Source organism: Myotis myotis, unplaced genomic scaffold, assembly GCF_014108235.1.
Source record: "Myotis myotis isolate mMyoMyo1 unplaced genomic scaffold, mMyoMyo1.p scaffold_m19_p_17, whole genome shotgun sequence".
Taxonomy (NCBI): domain Eukaryota; kingdom Metazoa; phylum Chordata; class Mammalia; order Chiroptera; family Vespertilionidae; genus Myotis; species Myotis myotis.
Window position 1 is genome coordinate 19,906,112 of NW_023416321.1, and position 25,510 is coordinate 19,931,621.

General features: G+C 40.1%; 1 protein-coding gene, 1 non-coding gene and 1 pseudogene across 10 annotated transcripts in view; all 3 read left to right on the plus strand.

Annotated features, from left to right (window-relative positions):
• The window catches only part of KANSL1 (KAT8 regulatory NSL complex subunit 1), a 164,912-nt gene that overhangs the window by 71,472 nt on the left and 67,930 nt on the right, over positions 1-25,510 (plus strand). For 7 of the 9 annotated variants that reach the window (XM_036340097.1, XM_036340098.1, XM_036340101.1 and 4 more), the window contains one exon: positions 1,679-1,717. The exons of the other annotated variants lie outside the window; for them this stretch is intronic. In XM_036340097.1, coding sequence (XP_036195990.1) covers positions 1,679-1,717 — 39 coding nt within the window. The remainder of the gene's footprint in view (positions 1-1,678; positions 1,718-25,510) is intronic. 9 annotated transcript variants of the gene reach the window in all.
• Positions 18,590-18,696, plus strand: LOC118672622. Its single transcript, XR_004973163.1, has one exon. It is a non-coding gene; the product is annotated as a U6 spliceosomal RNA (small nuclear RNA).
• Positions 21,594-21,786, plus strand: LOC118672601 (annotated as a pseudogene).

Sequence of the window (25,510 nt, forward strand, 5' to 3'; positions counted from 1 at the left end):
ATTAGTCCTGGCTGAATGGCTCAATTGGTTGGAACATCATACACCAAAAGTTTGCCAGTTTGATTCCTGGTCAGGGCACATACCTAGGTTGCGGGTTCGATCCCAGCTTAGGTGTGTATGGGAGGCAACTGATCAGTCTCTCTCTCCCATCTCTCTCTCTCCTTACCCCCTTCTCTCTCTCTAAAATAAATTTTTTAAAAAAGAGAAAAGTAGTATTTTATTTAAAGAATGTGTAGATTAGGAATTCTCATCTTGAAATTGTGGTCTTTTATATGAAGATTACTGTGTGTTATTTTCTGTATTAAATACAGCATCATAATTGACTAGTGTATAGGGTTTTGACCCAGAGAGAGCCTGCAGCACCCAACCTTTCACTGGTTAGTAACCGTTGAGCCTTGTGCATCTCACAGAATGTGTGTGATGAATGGTTTTTTAACTATTGTAGGAACACTTGATGTCTACTCAGTTAATGTGTGAAGGTCTCTCTAGTTTCCCAAGCGAATGTAAGAGATTTAAAAAAATGATAAAATTTTTCTAACTCAAGTATATGTCTTAAGAAATGAAAGTGTTAAGTAGAGCCTAGTTTGCCATAGCCCTGTGGAGAATTGTGAGTCATTATTTAAAAATAACAATACATAGTTTAGGGAAAAAATATTTTCACCCTGAAATTCCATTGGTGTGCCTTTAAACTTCTAGAATGTCTTGGTCAACGCTGTAAATCCTTGGGTTGTAGCTCTCATTACTCTGAGTAAAATTGAGATATTACTCTTGTGCTGGTGTTTGTCAACTCCTTTTTCCCTTTATGTTTTATTGTAGAAAATTCAAGCTTACATACAAGTGGAGAGAACAGTGCAGTTAAACCCCCATGTGTGTATGTGTGTATCACTCAGCTACAGCAGGCATTAACTCATGGCTATTCTGGTTTTATCTAGACACCCCCACAACACCACCACCACACACACACACACACACACACACACACACACACACACACACACACCCCGATTATTCTGAAGCCAAGTCTATACAACATATTTTTCATCTCTATATATTTCAGAATCTGTCTCTAAAAGATAAAAGCCACGTCTTTTTATTTATTTATTGATAAAGATGTGTAGGAATGAGATAGAGACTATATAGATGGGGCAAAAGAGTAGAGATTGGGTTCAACTAGATAATTTGACTTTCAAAAGAAGAAAATTGGGTAGACCCAGAACTATAAAGGAGATATCAACTAGAATACAGCACATTCGCTTCCCTCCCGCCTTCCCCATTACCTTCTCTATCCAGATTTCTGTTACAGTACTTCAGGGTTTAGTTTTCAAGTACCCCCCCTTCCTTATACTCTTCCTGTCCTTTAAGTATCATCCATACACTAATAATTCCAAACTATATTTTTAGTCCAACTATATATTCTTTCTGAAGTTTAGATTCATATCCAATTGTCTGTCTTGTACGTATTTCAAATTTAGTATGTTAAAGCGGAGTTCTTGATTCCCCTTGCTAAAATCCAGTTTTACTTCTCACCACCCTGCAACTCCACCTCCCTATCTCCACCTCATTCCTCATTCCAGTATGAAATAAAGTCTAGGAGTCCACCTTTGTCTTATTTTAGGCTGCTATAAAAAAGTACCACAGACTGGGTGGCGTATAAACAATAGACATTTATTTCTCACAGGTCCAGACGCTGGACATCGGAGATCAGGATGCCATTATGGTCAGTTTCTGTGTAGGCTCCATACTGGATTGCACACTTCATACTTCTTTCTCATTATAGTAAAGAGGAAGAGCTCCCTGAGGTCTCTTAATAAGGGCACTAATTCCATTCATAAGAGCTCCACCCTCATTTTATAAGGACCTTGATTCATATTTAATCATTCCTACTATCAGTCTTTTACATGACTTTCTGGTTCTGTTCCTAAAATATATTTCGATCTCTTGACTTCATCTTCACAACCATAATTATCTCTCCTTGAACCTCTCTTAACTAGTTTCCTTGTATTCACTTTTTCTTCTTAAGTCTGTTTTTTATATTGCAACAAAGTGGTCATTTTAAACTTAATGTTACTTTCTTGGTTAAAAACCTTTCATTAGTTTCCATTTGCTTTTAGAATAAAACCTAAACTCCTTGCTATAGCCTTTAAGGCCTTATAAATGCCATTATTCCTGATTGTTTTTTCAGCCTCATACCTTACTATTTTCTTTATTAATTTATTGTTAATCGTCATCTGAGGATGATTTTCCATTTATCTGTTAGAGAGAGGAAGAGAGAGAGACATTGATGTGAAAGAAACTCATCGATTGGTTGCTGGGCCGGGGAGGAGCCTGCAACCAAGTACGTGCCCTTGATCGGAATCCAACCAGGGACCCTTGGGTCCGCAGGCCGATGCTCTATCCACTGAGCCAAATTGGTTAGGTCTGTATTCTGCCTTGTACTCTGTCCCCCTTTCCTTGAACCAATCAAAATCTTAAGTTACACCTCTTGAACTTACTGTTCCCTCTAACATCTTTTCCTCAGCTCTTACTTAGCATGGCTATTTTAGTCTCTTTCCCACTACAGTTTTTTGTCTCTCATCCACTACAGTGTAAGCTGTATTGTGGTACTTATCTGTAGCCCACTGCCTAACACAAGGTTCCAAACAGTATTGTGTGAATGAAGATAATAGAGAAGGTAGAAATTAAATAATAAATTTTGTTTTTCTGTTTTCTTCTGGTTCCTTTTTATCACTGGTACTGGAGTATGCAGAAGGAATACTATTCAACTTGCTTAAATGAATTTGGGATTGAAGGGTGAAGAAGAGAGTTACCCAATTTGTTTACTTAAAATTTTTAAAATTAAAAAATTTATAACACTTATTTTAGATTAAAAACACTTTACTATTATCATTGGGCTTTTATAAATCTGTAGCCATTTTAGTGAGTTGATAACTCACTATATAAAAGTAGTAGGCTCTTGGGAATAGTGAGAATAGGAAGATTGAATAGCAAATATTTTCTTATGCTTTTCTTATATTTATGCTGCAGAATTATGCCATACTAATTTCTCTAAGCCCTGACTTCTGTTTCTTCCTATCTCATAATCTGTCTTTATAGTATGTCTTCGTTGTTCTTTTTCTATTTGAGTGAAGAACAAATTATCTCTGTTCTGAGCTTAAAGTAGTGGTAATTTCTGGTATGTTTCATAGTAAAATTATTGCAGCCAATGTGCTGTAATAGAGTAAGAAGACCGGTGTATTTGAGTGAAGTCTTAGGGTGCTTTCAGTACTGCTCCCCTACACCAGTCAGTAGTCCTAGTTCCACTAAGGATTTGGGGATCACATTCTTAGGTTTAAACGTTGACTTTACCACTTAATAATTGAGCAACCTTTGACAAATTATTTCACCTCTCTGGACCTCAGTTTTTCTTCTGTTTATGTGGGCTTTGGGGGTAGGGGTGGCTGGCTGGATTGTTAAGAGGACCTGAGATAACAAATGTCAAGTGGCCAGGCCAGCATAATATCTGGCATATAATGGACCCTAAACAAATGGTCGGACCCTAAACAAATGGTCTCCATTGTTATTTTGGACAAGTCACTAAATCTCTTTAGGTTTCTACTTACTTATGTGCGAAATTCGGAGATTTGATTAGAAGCTCCAGCTTTCAAGTTCTTCAACTTTAGTGCTCATCAAAATCACCTGATGGGTCCACATTCATTTTATGATTTGGTGTGTCCTGAGTAGAGCATTAGAATGTGGGTTTCTAAAATGTTCCCAGGTGTTGCTGAAGCTGCTGGGGTGGGAAACATATTGAGAACCACTAGACTTGATAATCATATAATCCTGCTAGCACTAGGATTAATAGCCAGTATTTGAAACGATGTACCAGCCATTATACATAGTGCTTTATATGTACTGTATTGTTTGATTCTCAAGGTGATTGGTAGATTTATCCTCTTTTAAAAGGCTAGATAGATAAATTGTTGAAATTCACACAGCAAGTAAATGGCAAAGTTGAGTCTGCATAGACACAAATCACCATATTGTAGGCTACAAGGTCCTACAAGGATGCAGGTTCTGTTTGCTTTTGTTTACCTCTTTGGTATCATATCATCTTACTACTTTTCCCTTGGCTCACTATGCTCCAACCACACTGGTCGTCTTACTCCACAAGGCAAGTGCATTCCGGTCTGTACACTTACTAGTCCCTCTACCTGGAGAACCTTTCTGCTGATCTCCTGTCGGGTTAGTTCTTCATCCTGCTGTAGAAAGATAACTTAAATTACAATTTAAAAAAAATTTAAATTTTAATCCTCACCTGATCTTTTTATTTTCTTTTTAAAAAAATCTTTATTGTTGAAAGTATTACATATGTCACCTTTCCCCCCCCATCCACCCCCTCCAGCCCACCCCTGCCCTGGGCCCTCACCACCCCACTGTCTGCAACCATGGGTTATGCATATATGCATACTGGTGATATTTTTCCATTGATTTTTAGAGAGAGTGAAAGGGAGGGGGAGAGACAGAGATAGAAACATCGATGTGAAAGAGAGACATCAATTGCTTGTCTCTCGAACTCGCCCCAACCAGGGCCAGGGATTGAGCCTGCAACCCAGGTACGTGCCCTTGACTGAAACCAAACAAGGGACCCTTCAGTCCAAAGGCCAATGCTCTATCCACTGAGCGAAACTTCTGGGTAGGATCACATTACAGTTTTTTAAAAAAAATTGATATGAGAGGGAGGGAGGGATGGATATATATATACTTGCGCTTGCCAGCTGCGAGCCCGGCCTCTGGCTGAGCAGTGCTCCCCCTGTGGGAGCACACTGACCACCAGGGGGCAGCTCCTGTGTTGAGTGTCTGCCCCCTGGTGGTCTGTGCACATCATAGCGACCGGTTGTTCTGCCATTTGGTCGATATGCATATTAGCCTTTTATTTAGGATTGTTGGGATAGGAAGATTCTGAAGAGAACAGAATTGAATGCCTTTTTAGGAAATCTGGTTACTGTGTGTCATGATTGGCCTTCTGGTCCTTAGTGTGACTGAAGAGTGAAAATAACCCTTTGAACTCTGTTATAGGGAAAGTGGTGGTGTTCTCTAAAAGACATTTTATTACATACAGTTTTTGCTGGCTCCCGTAATCCTACTATGTCACCAAACTTCTGAGCCAGTTATAAATTACTTCTTTTTTTTTTTAATATTTTCTATTGTTTTTTTTTTTTTTACAGAGAGGAAGGGAGAGGGATAGAAAGTTAGAAACATCGATGAGAGAGAAACATCGACCAGCTGCCTCCTGCACACCTCCTACTGGGGATGTGCCTGCAACCAAGGTACATGCCCTTGACCGGAATTGAACCTGGAACCTTTCAGTCCACAGGCCGACGCTCTATCCACTGAGCCAAACCGGTTTGGCTATAAATTACTTCTTGAGCTTCCTGTGGCTTTCCTTTTCTTTATTAGCATGATAATCCAGTTGGATATATTACTTAGAGATTGGGTAATGACCATGACCAATTTTTTCTTTTTTCTTTTTTTAAAGAAATCTTTATTGTTCAGACTATTACAGTTGTTACTCTTTTTCTTCCCATAGCTCCTCTCCACCCGGTCCCCGCCCCCGCGGCGCACCCCCCCCCCCCCCCCCCCCAATCCATAGGTGTATGATTTTTGGCCAGACTCTTCCCGCACCCCTCACACTCCCTTCCACCCTAGAATTGTCAGTCCACTCCCTTTCTATGCCCCTGATTCTATTCTATTCTATTCACCAATTTATTCTGTTTGTCAGATTTTTTATTCACTTGATTTTTAGATTCACTTGTTGATAGATATGTATTTGTTATTCATAATTTTTATCTTTACCTTTTTCTTCTACTTCCTCTTCTTAAAGAATACCCTTCAGCATTTCATATAATACTGGTTTGGCGGTGATGAACTCCTTTAGCTTTTTCTTATCTGTGAAGCTCTTTATCTGACCTTAAATTCTAAATGATAGCTTTGCTGGGTAGAGTAATCTTGGTTGTAGGTTCTTGCTATTCATCACTTTGAATATTACTTGCCACTCCCTTCTGGCCTGCAAAGTTTCTGTTGAGAAATCAGCTGACAGTTGTATGGGTACTCCCTTGTAGGTAACTGTTTTTCTCTTGCTGCTTTTAAGATTCTCTCTTTGTCTTTTGCCCTTGGCATTTTAATTTTGATGTGTCTTGGTGTGGTCCTCTTTGGATTCCTTTTGTTTGGGGTTCTCTGCGCTTCCTGGACTTGTAAGTCTATTTCTTTGACCAGGTAGGAGAAGTTTTCTGTCATTATTTCTTCAAATAGGTTTTCAGTATCTTGCTCTCTCTTCTTCTGGCACCCCCATAATTTGGATGTTGGTACACTTGAAGTTGTCCCAGGGGTTCTTTATACTATCTTCATATTTTTGTATTCTTTTTTCCTTTTGCTTTTTCTGTTGGGTGTTTTTTGCTTCTTCGTATTTCAAATCTTTGACTTGATTCTTGGGATCCTCTGGTCTGCTATTGGATCTCTGTATATTATTCTTCATTTCAGTCAGTGTATGCTTAATTTCTAATTGTTCCTTTTTCATATCCTTGAGGGTCTCACTATATTTCTCAGAGGTTTCTAGAAGATTCTTGAGTAGCCTTATAACCATGGTTTTGAACTCTATCCAGTCGTTTGCTTTCCTCCATTTCTTTCATTTGTGACCTGTTTCTTTGTCTCCGCAGTTTGGCTGCTTCCCTGTGTTGATAGAGTGGCTTTGTGCGCTGGGTGTCCTGTAGGACCCAGTGGATCAGCCTCCCCAATTACCTGAGGTGGACACTCTTGGTGTACCCCTTTGTGGGCTGTGTGCACAATCTTTTGTAGTTAAGCCCTGATTGTTGTTGGTACCACTGGGAGGAATTGACCTCCAGGCCAGCTGGCTGGGAGGACCAGTTGTGTCTACAATGGGAGAACTTCTGTGCTGGAGACACCCTTATGGGGCAAGACTTGCTTCAGTGGGGCTTTAGTGCTCACTGAGTCTGCCCCCTGAGTGTGTCTCTTATGGATGTGAAGAGTTGTAATCTGGATGGTCTCACTCTGACCACTGGGTAGGCTGGCTCTTGGATCTTCAAGGGGGTGCAAAGTGACCCACTGCCTGAGGCCACCCTGCAGGAGCTACAGAGAGACTTGCAGATTCCTCCTCTTTGTTTGGGGTTTGGAGGTGCCCAAATGAGGCACAGCTGTGAAGTAATGCAGGCTCCTGAGGAGCCTGAGGCCTTTTGGAAGCTCTGGGTTTCTCTGACCCAGCTGCAGTTTGACAGGTTTTTAGGCGAAGAAAGGCCAGGCTATTAGTATGCAAAAGCCTTTGCACACAGCTTGGGTGGTGGTGTAAGTTGTGTGGGGCGTGGTGTCGGGGAGTCATGGGCGGTGCAAACAGCAATGGTTGCTGTTGGCCCTCCCTGATAGGTCCCTGGGTCTCTGTGTCCCTCGCCCCCTGCAGGAACAATGAACACTGCAAGCACCTCTGCGAGAAAGTCACCCTCACTTCCCGGCCTGATGCCAGACAGTCCAGTTTCTCTCTGTATGAGTCTGGGTCCCCAGATTCTCGTCCAGAACTGGATTTTAGAGCAGTTGGGAACTTGTACCTCCCTCCCGGTTGAAAAAGACAACAGCATACCCAGCTCCAGCCCCTTTCGCGCGTGCCTCCATACCTCCCACACTTGCACCTCCTGCCAGACTCAGTGCACTTTTCTCTTTCCTCCTAGTTGTAGAATTTCCACTCAGCCAGCCTTCCCTTGGTTCTGGATGCCATTCATTTTGTCTTTTAATTGTAGTTTTAATGTGGTTGTACGTGGCAGCAAGTTCAGGTGTTTACCTATGCCGCCATCTTGGTTCCAATTTTTTAAGGAAACATTATATATTGTTGGGCAATTTTTGTTGCATAGTAGAGCCAGGAACATTTTCATATTACTTTTTTCTACTTATCAAAGGAGATAAATATCCAGGCTATTTATGTATTTATTTTTAGGATACTCAAATGTCTTGGGAAAAGGACTTTTGGAAAACTGAGGCTTAAAACTCATTTAATTTGAAGTTGAAGAAAAGCTATTACAGTTCTTTTTAAGATATTTTTATTGATTTCAAAGAGGAAGGGAGAGGGAGAGATAGAAACATCAATGATGAGAGAGAATCATTGTTTGGCTGCCTCCTGCACACCCCACACTGGGGATGGAGCCCATAACCCGGGCATGTGCCCTGACTGGGAATTGAGCCGTGACCTCCTGGTTCATAGGTCGACGCTCAACCCCTGAGCCACACCAGCTGGGCATTACAGTTCTTATTAGATAAATATTTTCAGATTTTAAGTTCCCTTTTCTTTATTCAGCTAAAATTTTCTACTGCTAGGGACTCCTTGATATTGTCCAGAACTCAATATGCTTTATATATTAATTATCAGAATTTCAGTTTTGACTAAGAAAAGCAGTGTGGACTAATGGAAAGAATTCAGACTACTACTTTTTAAAAAATATATTTTTATTGATTTCAGAGAGGAAGGGAGAGAGAGAATCAGTGATGAGAGAGAATCATTGACTGGCTGTCTCCTGCCGTCCCCATACTAGGGGGATCAAGCCCACAACACGGGCAAGTGCCCTGACAGGGAATGGAACTGTGACTTACTGGTTCATAGGTGGATGCTCAACCACTGAGGCACACTGGCCAGGCCAGACTTCTTCTTTTAAAAAGAGCTTTATCCTATATAATGAAAGCGTAGTATGCAAATTGTCCCCTCAAATGGAGTTCTTCCAGGAGTTCGACCAGGTGGGAGGGGTGGGGCCGGCCAGGGGGAAGGAGGCGCCCCGGCCAGCAGCCGGCAGCCACTAGGGCCTCTGGTTGAGGTAGATTTTTGAGTCAGACTGAGTTTGAATTCCTATTGGTACAGTCAGCTGTGTGACTTTGTCTAAATTGCTCAGTCTGAATAGCCTTGGAAAACAATATTCACTTTGTTGGATTGTTTCTAAGTTTAGAAATCTATATATGTCAAGTACCAGGCCCTTCAGGTTTCAAAAAGTGAGAACTATTTTTAATATTACTAATAATACTGGCATCTCTTTCTGTTCTTTCGGATTTTAAAGCCTGGGGACTATAATGTAATGGACAGTAGTGAAGGTAAAACCTGATATTACTGAACACAACCACACAAACTGGTCTGAAGGGTTGAAGTGTTGGTTCAACTACATTGTCCTTTAACTCATCTTTTCCTAATCAGTGCACTCTTTTTATATATATATATATTTTACTGATTTTTTACAGAGAGGAAGGAGAGGAATAGAGAGTTAGAAACATTGATCAGCTGCCTCCCACACACTCCCCACTGGGGATGTGCCCGCAACCAAGGTACATGCCCTTGACCAGAATCGAACCTGGGACCTTTGAGTCCGCAGGCTGATGCTCTATCCACGGAGCCAAACCATTTAGGGCTAATCAGTGCACTTTTATGTAAAAGTTGGTTTTATTGTATTACTGAGTGGGGTTTCCTTTTTCCCCTCATTTTATAAGAAGTTTCCGCTGAATGTAGGCTAAGTACCTTAATTCACATTAAAGCTTGATACTTAATGAGTATAAATTGTTTGATCAGGATGGATAAATTCACTATTGCTAACCATACTTGTAGTTGATAGAAGATTCTCCCCCCATTTTTTTTTTTTTAAATCCTTACCCAAGGATATGTTTTTAATTGATTCTAGAGAGGGAGGAGGAGGGGAGAGATAGAGAAACATTGTTGTGAGAGAAAAACATGAATCGGTTGCCTCCTGTACAAACCCCGACTGGGGATTGAGCCTGGGACTCTCTGGTACATGGGACGATGGTCTAACCAACTGAACCATACCAGCCAGAGCCTTCCCCCATTTTTTAGAAATGTTCCATATTTTACAATGAGAATACTTGCTTATCTTTATGTATGTGTGGTTAAATTAATCTTTGTCTATATCAGTGGTTCTCAACCTTCCTAATGCCGCGACCCTTTAATACAGTTCCTCATGTTGTGGTGACCCCCAATTTCATTGTTACAAATTGAACATAATTAAAGCATCGTGATTAATCACAAAAACAATATGTAATTATATATGGGTTTTCCGATGGTCTTAGGCGACCCCTGTGAAAGGGTCGTTCGACCCCCAAAGGGGTCGCGACCCATAGGTTGAGACCCTCTGGTCTATATAATAGCAGCCTAAATATGTTTATTACCCGTGAATCTCTTTCTGCCTGGTATACTTAGTGGCTATACAGTGGGGCCTTGACTTACGAGTTTAATTCGTTCCGTGGCGGAGTTCATAACTCAAATTACTTGTATGTCAAATCAACAGTGAACAAGTGAGACACGTGATGCTGGGCTGATGTTGTGGCGTTCACTGTGACGTTCGCTGCGCCAACTAGCAGTGGGGTATCTGAAGCTGGCTCGTAACCCGAATTTTAGCTCACAACTCAAAGCAAAAAATCAGCAGAGAGAAGACGGCTCGTATCTCAAAAAACTCGTTAGTCGGGACACTCGTAAGTCAAGGCCCCACTGTATATGGGATTAGAAAATCGATGGGAAATTTCATGAAAGCAGAAGCCCAACCTCTCAGACGAGCACATTTTTCCTAATAGAGGAACTTGAAGTCTTTAAGAGAGTAAAGGAACTATTGTATTTACAGAATGAGTCACTGAATTGTCGAGAATTTGGGACTTTGTTTAGACTGTAGGTGCTAGCAGCTATATTCTGGTTTTAATTTCCTATCAGTATTCATTATATTACCTTCAGCACCCATTACTTATTGTTGAAGGTCAGGTACATGTTAGTTGCTGCAGAGAACAAAATCAATCCAGATTCCTGCCCTTGTTTTCTAGATGGAGGTCAGGACAGTAAATAAGTAGAATATGTTTTATGTTAAATGACGATAAATGCTGTGGAGAAAAAAATGAAGCAGAAGAGGGATAAGGAATGTAGAGAAGGAGGGCATGCAATATTAAATAATGTGTTAGGCATGGGGATCTGTGGAGAATACATTTTGGGCTGGGAGTAGTGGGTGACAGCAGGTGCAAAAAAACCAGAAACAGAAAGGACAAAACCTTCATGGAAGTGTAACTTCTACAGGGAGAGGGAACTAGTAGGAGGTAAAGTCAGAGAGGGAAAGGAGTAGGTGGAGATAATAGGTCATATGAAAACTGATAGGTTATTATAAAGATTACTAGAGGCCCAGTGCACAAAATTCGTGCAGGGTAGGAACCCTAGGCCTGGCCAGAGATCAGGGCTGATCTGCGGGGCATTTGGGGGGGGCCCCCCGCTGGCACCTACTTTGGAGGTGACTGGCGGGGTGATTGCGGGTGACGCTGCCTGCTTGCTGGCGGTCGCCTCCCTCTCTGGGGCGACCAGCGGGGTGATCAAGAGCTCCTGCATTGAGCATCTGCCTCCTGGTGGTCAGTACACATCATAGCAACCAGTCGTTCCACCAGTCATTCTGTCGATTTGCATATTAGGCTTTTATTATATAGGATAGCTTTTACTATGAGGTAAAAAGTCTGTGTTAGCCCAGCCGATGTGGCTCAGTTCTTGATTGTTGGCCTATGAACCAGGAGGTCGCGGTTCAATTCCTGATTAGGACACATGCTTAGGCTCAATTCCCGGTGGGGGGTGTGCAGGAGGCAGCCAATCAGTGATTCTCATCATTGATGTTTCTAGCTCTCTCCCTCTCCCTTCCTCTCTGAAATCAATAAAAATATATTAAAGAAAAAGAAAAGCCTGTGTCAACCTTTGAATAGAGGAGTAACATGATCTTCTCTGGTTTGAAGGAAACAGTGACTGCTGTGGAAGAAGCAGGGAAACCAGATAAACGGGGCTATTATAATATCCTAGCGCAGCGGTTCTCAACCTGTGGGTCGCGACCCCTTTGGGGGTCAAATGACCCTTTCACAGGGGTCGCCTAAGACCATCGGAAAACATATATAATTACATATTGTTTTTGTGATTAATCACTGTGCTTTAATTATGTTCATTTTGCAACAATGAAAATACATCCTGCATATCAGATATTTACATTACGATTCATAAAAGTAGCAAAATTACAGTTATGAAGTAGCAACAAAAATAATTTTATGGTTGGGGGTCACCACAACACGAGGAACTGTACATAAGGGTCGTGGCATTAGGAAGGTTGAGAACCACTATCCTAGTGAGAGAGGATGGTAGCTTGGGTCAGGGTGGTGGTGGTAGAGTTTGTGAGAATGTATGATTCTGGATATACCTATGACAATACTGCCTAACTCAATGCTATTACTAAAAACTTAACCTATGGCATTACACCCCCTCTCCCCCATTTTCTATCCTAAATTCTCTGTCTCTTTTTTCTTTTTTAGTTGTATTATATACCTGTGTTTGCCTAAAAAATTAGAGGAAAGCCAACAGATAAAAGCTTTGTTGGAAGGGCAGAAATGCTAAGGCAATTGAAAAACATACAGACACAGCTTTTTAAAGTTTCTCCACATTACTTTCGCTTATTTTTAAATTTTACAAAAAAGTGTACTGTAAGTTATTTTATTGGACTTAGACTTTCAACATTATTCCTAGAATTCATCTGTGTTATTTTATGTAGCTGTAGTTCATTCATTACTCACTGCCTCGTTGAACAAATATACTGTAATTTATCTATTCTCCTCTTGGTGTACATTTGAATTTTCCCTTTTTTAAAAAAAAGTATGTCCAGTGCTATTATTCTGAACATTTTTGAACATGCCTCCTGCTACATTTGGGCTAAAAGGATTTTGGGGTCTATATTCATGAGTAGAATTGCTGGGTGGGCCCCAACTGCTTTCGCTCAGTGGATAGAGCGTTGGCCTGTGGACTGAAGGGTCCCAGGTTCAATTCTGGTCAAGGGCATGTACCTTGGTTGCGGGCACATCCCCAGTAGGGGGTGTGCAGCAGGCAACTGATCGATGTTTCTCTCTCATCGATGTTTCTAACTTTCTATCCCTCTCCCTTCCTCTCTGTAAAAATCAATAAAATATATTAAAAAAAAAAAAAAAAGAGTCCCGGGTTCGATTCTGGTCACGGGCATGTAACTTGGTTGCAGGCTCGATCCCCAGTAGAGGGCGTGCAGGAGTCAGCCAATCGATGTTTCTAACTCTCTATTCCTCTCTGTAAAATCAATAATATATATATATATTTTAAAAAGAATTGCTGGGTGGTGAAGTATGCAGATTTCAACTTGGTTGGATAATGACTATTTTTATTTTGTGTTGCTGCTTAACAAGCCACCTCAAACTGAATGAATGGTATAAGAGAAGCTATATTTTATTTTCCTTATGGATTCTTTGGGTGAGAATTCAGGGGACAGTTGGAGTGGCTTATCCCTGTTTCAGGATGTCTAAGGCCTCAGGTTAGGAAGATGCAAATATTTCCAAGATGGCTTCCCCCCTCACTTGTGTGGTACCTTGTTGGGGATGTCTAGAGGACTTTGCTCAACTGGGCATCCTTGACAAAGTGTGCCTACACTTGGACTCTTCATCATAACAGCCTCAGGGCTGTCAAATTCTGTATTTAGCAAAACAAGGATAGAAGCTTCCTGTTCATTTATAAACTAGTCTGGGTAGTCACCTTGTGTCACTTCCATCAGATTCTATTGACTGAAGTAGTCAGAAGCTCTCTCTGATTCAAGGGGAAGAGACGAGAACACTGCCTCTCAATGGGAGGAATGTCAAAGAATTTGCAGCCACCTTTAAAATTTAAAAAAATTTTTTTAACACCTTTTTGTTTTGTTTTTGTGTAGAAAGGAAGGGAGAGAGATAGAGAGTTAGAAACATCGATGAGAGAGAAACATTGATCAGCTGCCTCCTGTACACCCCCTACTGGGAATGTGCCTGCAGCCAAGGTACATGCCCTTGACCACAATCGAACCTGGACCCTTCAGGCCACAGGCCGACACTCTATCCACTGAGCCAAACCGGTTAGGGCTACACCTTTTGTTTTTTATTTATTTTCAATTTTTAGAGAGAGAGGAAGGGAGAGGGAGAGAGAGTGAGAAACATCAAAGTGAAAGAGAAATATTGATCAGTTGCCTTCCTTATGTTCCCCGACTGGGATATCAAACCCACACCTGAGTATGTGCCTTGACTGGAATTATACTGGCCACTTTTCTGGGCATGGGACAGTGCTCAAACAACTGAGCCATACCTGGTAGGGCAAATTGTTCTAAACTTTATCTGATCAGAATCTTTCTGTATGTTGTAATTTATAACCTTCATCTTTGAAGGAATTAACATCTCTGTTAAAATGCTGAAGCAATTATCTGATGAACTTTAATGGGATTAAGACTTGGTTTTTTGGAAGCTGGTTACCTATTGACTCAGTTGACTGTCAGTCAAGAGTCTAATGACTCCCTTAGGCATTGCTTTCATTATCTAATTTTAAAATGATTTGCACATTCTTTAAAAACATTTCAGTCAAGAATTATCATTGAGTCCTGGCTGGTGTGGCTCAGTTGGTTGGGCATCATCCCCATGCACTGTGTATGTTTTTCTTTTTATATGGTTCCTGCTTATTTCTTTTTTTTTTAAATATATATTTTATTGATTTTTTACAGAGAGGAAGGTGAGAGAGATAGTTAGAAACATCGATGAGAGAGTAACATCGATCAGCTGCCTCCTGCACACCTCCTACTGGGGATGTGCCTGCAACCAAGGTTAGAGATCAGTGATAGAGAATCATTGATCAGCTGCATGTGCCCACACCGAGGGTTGAGCCTGCAACCTGGGCAATGCCATGACCGGGAATCAAACCGTGACCTCCTGATTCATAGGTCACGCTGGCTGGGCTCTTATTTCTTATTGTTAGTTGAACCCTTGTTCCATCTCCTTTGCAGTTGCTGCAGGGTTTGCCTGGTATTGTGGGACCAGGGGAGCGAAGAGCCAATCCGGATAGCTTTCTGTTGCTAGAGTGAAAGTCAGGAAATTCCATGCCTGGGTTACCTTCTATTGAATGGGATTTTTAAATATGCCCTGTCACTATGGTGTTCTATTCCTGAGTTCCTTATCAGTTCACCTTTCTTTTAAGATGTATTCTTTGTTTCTAAACCATCAGAAGCTCAGTAATATTTCTGAAAGTATGGTCTTACATACTTCTTGCATAAGAACTATCTAAGAGGCTTATTCATGCAGGTCCTCAGGACTTCAATTCTCTGGTATTTCTTATACACACTGAAGTTGTAACATTACTCCTGGAGGTTGAGCATTGATAAGACATGTTGTTTGTTCTTTGATCTTTCAGTACCTGTCTAAGCAGTAGTAGTAACTAAGTGGCAGGGTCACAATTTAGAGTTCAGTGTTCACTGACTCCAACACCATGTTCTTTACAACAAGCTATATTTTATTTCTAAAGTGAGAAAAAAGTGTTTCTTTATAGGGATTCTGTTAATATACAGTTAATCTATTCAGTTAAATACAAAGATTTCTTTGTTCTAGAGATAGCCAGAAACAAGTTTTCATGGAATAAGACGAGCTGGCATGCTCCCTCCCCCTTCCTCCTCCCTGTCAATATGTACATTGTACTTTTCTACTCTTTCACTCTCCTTTAAGGAGCCCAGGGCTGGGGAGTTGGCGAATGGTGAAGAGAGGAGGATTGTTTTATTTATATCTAAATTGTGATGTTTGTGAGAAGCTTTAAGTTGTAGGATGTGATCCTTGTCAGTCTCTTGCTTAGGTGAGTGAACTGGATAAAATAATAGCTGTTCTTTAATTTATGGCTATTGAGTGATTGGAATTATTTAACTATTTAGGGGTTTCAAAGGAGGAATTAATCTCACATACAGAATGTCAATATTCTAACCTCAGTGTGATTTATTTATTTTTTTTGAAAGGATCTAAAGTGGAATCCACTCTAAAAAGATGAACTCTCGAGGCAGAAAAATGGTTGGTTTAATCTGGAGGAGCCACTCTGGAGTAGCAGTTCTTTGAATAACTGAGAGCCTTTCAGTACTTTGTCATTTTGCTTTATTCCTGCAATATAACAGAGTTCTACTCAGTAACTAGGCCAGCCATGGGCAAACTACGGCCCGCGGGCCCGTTTGAAATGAATAAAACTAAAAAAACAAAAGACCGTACCCTTTTATGTAATGATGTTTACTTTGAATTTATATTAGTTCACACAAACACTCCATCCATGCTTTTGTTCCGGCCCTCCGGTCCAGTTTAAGAACCCATTGTGGCCCTCGAGTCAAAAAGTTTGCCCACCCCTGAACTAGGCCCATTTTTGTTCTGAATCTTCATGCTTAGATTCCATGTCCAGTCCTATAGCCAGACAAGAAGAACTATAAGCCACTTGCATCTTTTTTTCTCATTCCGTAGTTTTCTCCATCAGAACACTTCATTGTGTTTTAACAATTTGAAATTTAAGCGGTACAAACAGCTAAACACATCTTAGATTTTTCATATTTCCTAGGAATTACATCTTTAAGATAATATTTTTTAAAATATATTTTTATTGATTTCAGAGAGGAAGGGAAAGGAAGAGAGAGAAACATCAATGATGAGAGAGACTAATTGATTGGCTGACTCTTGTACGCCCCACACTGGGGATTGAGTCTGCAACCCAGGCATGTGCCCTTGACCCAAATCGAACCTAGGACCCTTCAGTCTGCAGGTTGACGCTCTATCCACTGAGCCAAAGCGGTTGAGACCAAGATATTATTGACAATTGATTTACATTTAAAACACATGGCAGGTAGTGTCCCTAAGAAGACATAGATAATTTAGTTGAAGACCAGTCAGATATATATGCCATGACTTGGAAATACACAACATGTAAATAACAAAATAAGAGAATCACAATGAGCTTGAAGAAAATGAAGTAATGAATTATGAGGTACAATTCACCAGGAGAGACTTTCCCAGAGGGAGGTGGGTTTTAGGGATAAAATTAGCTCTGGATATTTTCAAGTTAGAGGCGTATATAGGGTATGACAGACAGATTGGCCTGAGTATTGCAGAGGGGATTATTTTATTATTCTTGGTAGATTATATATTATGTATCTGTTAACCTGATTGTTTTTTTGTTTTTGCAATTTTATAACTTTATTCGACATTCAGTTCTCATCCACATTAACTGCAGGTTTTTGAAAGTGGTGACAGGTACATAGGTGATCAATGTATAAAGAGCTTGTTTGGTGAATCTTCATCCTCATTACGATTTTCTGGACAATTGTACCCAGATAAGAAATGGAACGTTCCTTATTCCTTTGGCCCAGACAGCTTTGTTCAGCCTGGTGTTAATGCCTGCATCTTGGAGTTCCCATCTCCTTCTTGGATCTCCTTGCGTGTCCGAGTGGCATGCTTCTTGAAACCCACACCGTGGGTGTGCGTGTGAATGTTGATGGTATTCTCTGGTCACCACCTTACTGATGGCAGAAAAGCCCTTCTTCTCACCACCCTCCTTTGTGGGAGCCATTATTCCCTCTCCAAGTTGAAAAGAAAAAATGTTACCATGTTTAATAAAAAATTGACAGGTGGTCATTGAGAAGTGTTTGAAATACCTTAAATAATTATTTAAAGGTTGGGTGTGTTTTAGTACATAGTCTTAAACATGTAAAAATTAAATGTACAAAATTACAAATAATTTATGAGCTGATCTACAGAACACTAAATAACAAACTAAAGGTAGTTTAGAAGTGTGTCTGTTTATAAAGTTCAAAACTGTAGACTTTGAGACAAAGATTTAATTGGCAAAATCCACATTGTGAGGAATTCTAAGGGACAGATAACTCTGTTTTCTACTACAAATAAATTGCAAGGGAAAAAAAGAGGAAATTTGTTACAAATTTGAGATGTATTAACTAAATACAGCGTGTGGATCTTATTTAACCTTTAATTTCGACAAACCAACTGAGACAATCAGGAAATTTGACTGATGTTTGACATTAAGGAATTAGTGGTTTTTAAATTATGAAAGTATGTATACATTTTAAGTAAACTTAACTTTTCAGAGGTACATATGGAAATATATACAGATGTAATGATCTGATGATAGGGATTGGCTTCAAAATTAATCTATGGATTTGAGGGATAGATGTTATAGATGAAGTTGGATGGTCAAGAGTTGCTAGTTATTGAAGTTGCTTGATGGTTATGTGAGAGTTTGTTATATCTTAGTTTGTATTTGAAATTTTTTTATTTATAAAGAGTCCAAGATAAATGACAGAATATGGGGCCAAGATCAGGACAGCTTATATTGTTTCATGAAGGTGCCCTGGCCAGTGTGTTCAGTGGTTAGAGTTTTGGCCTGCATACTGGGTCTTGAGTTTGATTCCCAGTCAAGGGCACATACCTGGGTTGCAGGTCAGATCCCCATCCCTGGTTGGGGTGCATTCAGGAGGCAATGAATTCATGTGTCTGTCACATTGATGTTTCTCTTTCCACCTGTTCTTCCCTCCTTCCCTTCCTCTCTCCTCCCTCCCTCCCTCCCACCCATTGTTGGTCAGGACACATGCCCAAGTTGCAGGCTCAATTCCTTGGTAGGGGGCTCACAGGAGGCAGCAATCTAACCCCAGGCACACGGGATGCCCAACCAACTGAGCCACACTGGCCATAGCTAAATTTCTTAAAAAAATTCAATGGAGAGCTTGCTTCGGCAGCACATATACTAAAATTGAAATGATACAGAGAAGATTAGCATGGCCCCTGAGCAAGGATGACACGCAAATTTGTAAAGCATTCCATATTAAAAAAATAAATCAATGGAAACAATGTCCTCACTCCTTGGGTGAGGCTTAAAAAAAATTAAAATGAAAAATGTTAACTTGTATTACAGATTTTATATGATCTGCCTATATCCAGTATGAACCTCAGTGCATGCTTTACCTTGTTCACTCTCTGAGCTCCATCTCCATAACCTGTAAACACGTCATTTCTTCCTAAAACACACCACAATTTCCAGTATTTTTTATGTCTCTCCACATTCTCTACTCCTCATCCCAGGCAAATTTGCCTATCCAAAGTTCTAATTTATTCTTTGGAGCTCAGATTAAATGTTTATAGCACAGAGAAGTCGTCCAGATTCTTCCCTCTAAATCTGATGTCATAGTTTTTGTATGATTTTTGTTAACATTTGCCTTCCCCGTTGAACTCTAAGCTTAATGAGCCACAGTTCTTGTCTGTTAGTATTGTATCCCCAGCACTTAATAAAACTCTGCTAAAGAATAAGTGCTTAGCCTTGCCTGCGTGGCTCAGTGGTTGAGCATCGACCTATGAACCAGGAGGTCACGTTTCAATTCTCAGTTGGTTCAGTCCCCAGTGTGGAGCATGCAGGAGACAGCCAGCCAATCAATGATTCTCTATCATCATTGATGTTTCTGCCTATCTCTTCTTCTCCCTTCCTCTCTGAAATCAATAAAAATAAATATTTTTAAAAAGAATAGGTGCTTAACTATTTAATCTTCACTTACCATCCACTGGTCACCAAATTCTCTCACCTGGGTATCACATAATTTCCTGGTTGAGGTCTCTATTAACATTCTTAATTACCTCCCCCTCCCAATGTGTTTTTATCCTAATAAGATCATCCTATTCTCCAGCTTAAAATTAAATTCCATGGTGCTATTCACTTGCTCCCAGCATACAGTTGAACATACTCTTTGTGATCTGAGGCCTCAAATGATAAAGCCTTTACTTACCTACTTCTTGGGTATTTTGTGAGACTCTGACTTTTTGTTAGTCCCTAGGATTGCCAAGCACCTTGCTCAGCACTTTCACAGATTGTGTTTCTTCTGCTTGAACTACTAATCCTTTCATTTATTTGCCTGGTAAACTACTTTTTAAAAAAACATTTTGTTGATTTTTAGAGAGAGAGAGAGAGAGAGAGAGAGAGAAACATCAATTGGCTGCCTCCTGTCAGCCCCCTACCAAGGAATTGAGCCTGCAACTCGGGCATGTGTCCTGACCAACAATCTAACCAGCAACCCCCAGGTACACGGGATGCCCAACCAACTGAGCCACACTGGCCATAGCTAAACTTCTACTTTCATTGTTATTCCTCTAAATGTCACTATGTCTTGGTAATCTTCCTTGTTACACTCCAATTAGTTTTCTTTTACCCCATAAGACACATTTATTGCATCTTGCAATGTTAGCTTATATCACAATCATTGCTAAAAATTAGTTTGTAATTATTTAATGTTTGCTTGTTTTGCAAGATTATAAAGCTCTATGAAAAAAAGAATGGACTTCACGTAGCTCACTGCTGAAATCCCAGGTCTCAATGATTTTTTTAAAAAAATGATGAATAAAGACATCTGTAATTGGAAAAAAATATATTTGTTAAATGGAAGGGGGGAGGGGAAGAAGAGTTCAGGAGTTCATGGTGGATTGAAAGCTTGTCTGAAATAATCTGCCAAAATGCACAAAACTTATTTCTGTTTCAGAGATAATCTGGTTTAAGTAGTAACACAAAAAGGTTAAGTGCTCATCCTTCAGAGTATAGGGATGAATTGGCAGTTTAGAATTGGCTCTGGCACATTTGTCTCCTATTACTACAAACCTATAAAAAGCTGTTGTAACCTAGTTAGAGTGACAGATACAAACTGATTTTTAACCCGTTCTCATCCGAGTTTTGTTTTCCAACTGAAACATGGGATATTTCCTCCATTTGTAAATTTTGGTGGAGGGGGAGTAATGTCATTGAAGTTGTGGCTGAACACAACGTCTATTCTAATATAACTACTTTGGTTTTACTAGTTGGAGTCGAACTTCCTTTCAGATGACTATGAAGCCCAACCCTCAAGGAACTCAGGATTCTATTGCTAACTGAAAACAGCTATTTCCTAAATTATTTTGCCTCAGAGTTTTTTTTCTTTTTACTTCTCTTTTCCTGTCCCCTTTTATATCTTTTATGATACGAAATTGAAATCCAAGGTTATATTTATTTAATTTTTAAAAAATATATTTTTACTGATTTCAGGAAGGGAGAGAGAGAGAAATATCAATGATAAGAGGAAATCATTGATTGGCTGCCTCCTGCACGCCCCCTACGGGGGCTCGAGCCCACAACCCGAGCTTGTGCCCTTGACTGGAATCGAATCTGGGACCCTTCAGTCTGTAGGCTGATGCTCAATCCACTGAACAAAACCAGCTAGGGCTAAGTTGTTCTTTTCTAATGCACATACTATACTTTGCAGTTATGATTACATCATTTTATGAATACATCAACTGGTGAGGCAGATGCTGCTGTCATTTCTAGAAGTCAGTTTACATTGTCAGACTATATACATTTTAAAAAAAAATGAGAACTTGGTTTCAACTTGTCTTCCTGCTCTTTCCCCTGTTTGTTTCACACTGCTCTTGAGCCAAGTAGTGAATACTGTTAGTATCTACATTTTTTTTTTATGTGACTTTCAGAAATGCCAAGATTTTCTATTCTTGTCCTATCTAGCAGCTATGTGCTCTGATGTTTGGGGGATGATAACAGTTTTTCTTACTGTATTCTATTAGTTTTATAAGACATCTAAAGAACCGGGAAATTACAGAATTTAGGTGCCTGAGTGGATTGGACTAGAAGTAGGCTTGCAGCCAACATTGATACAGATAATTGTACTTAAAAATGAAAGTATCTTTAAAAAAGTATCTTAAGCTTTGCGCAGTGGCAGTATCATAGCCAGTGAGGTTTATCCAAGGCGCAATTATTGCTTAAAAAAAAAAAGTATCTTGTCCTAGCTCAGTGATGGCGAACCTTTTGAGCTCGGTGTGTCAGCATTTTGAAAAACCCTAACTTAACTCTGGTGCCGTGTCACATATAGAAATTTTTTGATATTTGCAACCATAGTAAAACAAAGACTTATATTTTTGATATTTATTTTATATATTCAAATGCCATTTAACAAAGAAAAATCAACCAAAAAAATGAGTTCATGTGTCACCTCTGACACGCGTGTCATAGGTTCGCCATCACTGTCCTAGCTGGTTTGGCTCAGCAGATAGAGCCTTGGCCTGTGGACTGAAAGGTCCCAGATTTGATTCCTATCAAGGGTACATGCCCACGTTGCGGGCTCAATCCCCAGTAGGGGGCGTGCAGGAGGCAGCCAATCCATGATTCTCTCTCATCATTGATGTTTCTTTTTTTCATTGATGTTTTCTCTCTCTCCCTTCCTCTCTGAAATCAATAAAAATATATTTTAAAAAAGAAATCCATATAAAAAGTATCTTTATAACTTTTGCTGACTCCATCAAGATTACCAACCTATAAATGCCTTGTTTCTAAAAAAAATAACCCTATATAATAAACACCTAATATGCCAAGTGTCCAGTTGTCCGTCGGTTCAGCCAATCAAAGCGCGATATGCTAAGGCCGCTCAACCATTCACTATGACATGCACTGACCACCAGGGGGCAGATGCTCAACACAGGAGCTGCCCCCTGGTGGTCAGTGTGCTCCCACAGGGCGAGCACCGCTCAGCCAGAGCCAGGCTCATAGCTGGCAAGTGCAGCGGCAGTGGCAGGAGCCTCTCCTGCCTCTGTGGCAGCGCTAAGGATGTCCAACTGCAGGCTTAGGCCCGCTTCCTGCGGGCTTAAGCCATCAGTTGGATATCCCCCGAGGGTTTCCGGACTGCAAGAGGGTGCAGGTTTGGCTGAGGCATACCCTCCCCCACCCCCAGTGCAAGAATTTCATTCACCAGGCCTCTAGTTTGATGATACTTTATCACAATGGTTGACTTGAATGGCTTATATTTGGACCATATAAAAGTTAGGATATCATTGCTACCCTTGGTCTTAATTATCTGTATATATAAAAGCCTCAGCGACCAAACGACCGGTCGACTGGTAGCTGTGACACGCACTGACCACCAGGGGACAGATGCTCAATGGAGCTGTCCCCTGGTGGTCAGTGTGCTCCCACAGTGGGAGTGCTGCTCAGCTGACAACAGGGTGCCAGACGCTGGGCTCACAGCTGGCGAGCACAGCTGCAGCTGCACAAGCCTCTCCTACCTCCGAGGCAGCACTACTGAGCAGTGGCGGCAGTCCCAGCGGGATGAGCGGGTGCAGAGGCACCTGGCCTGGGCTCAGGCTCCTCCCTGGCTGCCTGCTGCTTCACGCATTACTACATACCCTGAGGGGTCCCGGATTGCAAGAGGGCAAAGGCCAGGTTGAGGGACCCTACTGGTGCATGAATCCGTACACCAGGCCTCTAGTAATATATGATTAAGTATTAAATCATTTCTGAACCTACTGTGGTTAAATTTGTTTTATTATTGACAACATAACACCCTATGTTAAAGTTTACTTATAGTCACTTAAAATTTTAGGAGTATGTATATTTTGATTGGGAGTGGGCTAAGGACAGTGTAACTGTTGCTTCTTTCTTGAAAAATAATTTTGTGGGAGATTATGAAATACTATGATTACAGATTATACTAGATGCCATGCTACCCCTCTAATATTTAAGGAGCTTTAAAATGTTGCCATGTTTCTTTTTGTTATTTAAAGAGAAGTCACTGTGCTTGTTTTGGCAGCACATATATTAAAGAGAAATCAAGCATTACATAAGAGGTAGAGCTAAAATCCAATTTCTTCGTTTCCAGACCCTTCTTTATGAATTTGTTGTATATAAGTTCTGTGAATTTTTAAAAAATATATTTTTATTGATTTCAGAGAGGAAGGGAAAGGGAGAGAGATAGAAACATCAATAATGAGAGAGAATCATTGATCAGCTGTCTCCTACTGAAGATTGAGCCTGCAACCCAGGCATGTGCCCTGACTGGGAATGGAACCATGACCTCCTGGTTCATAGGTCAACACTCAACCACTGAGCCACACTGGTCGGCCTGGGCATGTTTTTATACATTTATTATTTATGACAATCTTTATTGTATGTTTATTCTTTTTTAGTTTTTGTAGTTTTCTCATTTCACATTGCTGAGATTTAGTCATGTTGATACATGTAATAATTAAACTGATAAACAGTATTCCATGAATTCCTCTACTGGTGTGTATCATAGTATTTATTTTTGTTTAGTTTGTTTTTAGTTTTTCCATTGAACATTGTTCTGAGATATAGTCATGTTGATACAGATAGTTCTAGTTAATATTATTACTATAGAAAATTTTATAAAAGGAATAAATTATAGTTTATCTATTTTCATACTTTAGCAGATTAGATTAACTGATTTTTAGTTGTAACAGGTTCTATTGCAATGAACGTTTGTGCTTACAGAGATATAGGTTATGTTCTCTGAATAAAATTTCATGATGGATAGGTATGCACATTTTCCACCTACCCAAGTACAGTATTTCCAAATTGCTCTTCAAAAGTGGTCGTGCCAGTTTTTATTGTTATCAGTAAATCATGAATTGTTGATTTTTACATTTCACTGACACCTGGTTTTTCCAAGCTGAGTTTAAAACTACTTTTTAATATTTGACCTAATGCTAATATTTTAACCAAAATAACAAGACATAGCATATTTTTATGTATTGGCCATTTGGAATTCTCTTATGTGAATTTTCACTTTGTTCATCTTTTATTAGATTTTTTTTAACCTTACTGTAGTTATATATTTTGATATTTAATCTTTAGCTATGTGTGTTGTTTTATTTAAATCATTCCCCTGAAGCGCCAAAGATACTCTTCCTTTGTTTTAAGTTTGGCTTTTCCGATTGAGAAACTCTAAAATTATGCAAGTATATCATGAAGAAGGGATCTAATTTTACTTTTTCCATGTAAAGAACTGGCCACTTCAATACCATTTGTTAAATAGTACAGTATTTCCCCACTGGTATGAATGCCATTTTTTGTATATTCAGTTTTAAGTTTGGGGGCTCTGTATTCTGTCACATAGGTCTTTTGTCTTTCTAGACTGCCTTAATTATCTTAGCTTTCTGTAATTGTGTAATACGATTTTTTTCATCATATTTTTTTTCAGAATTTCTCTACTTTTGCTCCCTTTTTCTGTGTAAGTTTTTGGTTCTGTTTGTCAGCTTCCATTAAAATCCCTGTAGGGGCCCTGGCCAGGTATTTCAGTTGGTTAGAGCATCATCCCAATACATCAAGGCTGCAGATTCAATCCCAGTCAGGACACATACAAGAATCATCCTTCTAGGCTGGTGTGGTTTAGTTCAGTGGTCGGCAAATTGCGGCTCACGAGCTACATACAGTTCTTTGGCCCCTTGAGTGTGGCTCTTCCACAAAATACTTCTGCGCATGGGCCACGAAGTTTCAGTCGCACTGTATGTGCGTGCCCACACGTGGTATTTTGTGGAAGAGCCACATTCGAGGGGCCAAAGGGCCGCATGCGACCACTGGAGTTGATTGGGTATTGTCCAATGCACCTGGGGGGTTACCAGTTTGATTCCCACTCAGGGTATATGCCTGGGTTGTGGACTAGATCCCCAGTTGGGAGCAAAGCTGACCCATGTTTCACTTTCATATTGATAATTCTCTCTTTCTCAAAAAGAAAAAAAATCAATAAATAGTTTTTTTAAAAAAATATATATTTTATTGATTTTTTACAGAGAAGAAGGGAGAGGGATAGAGAGTCAGAAACATCAATGA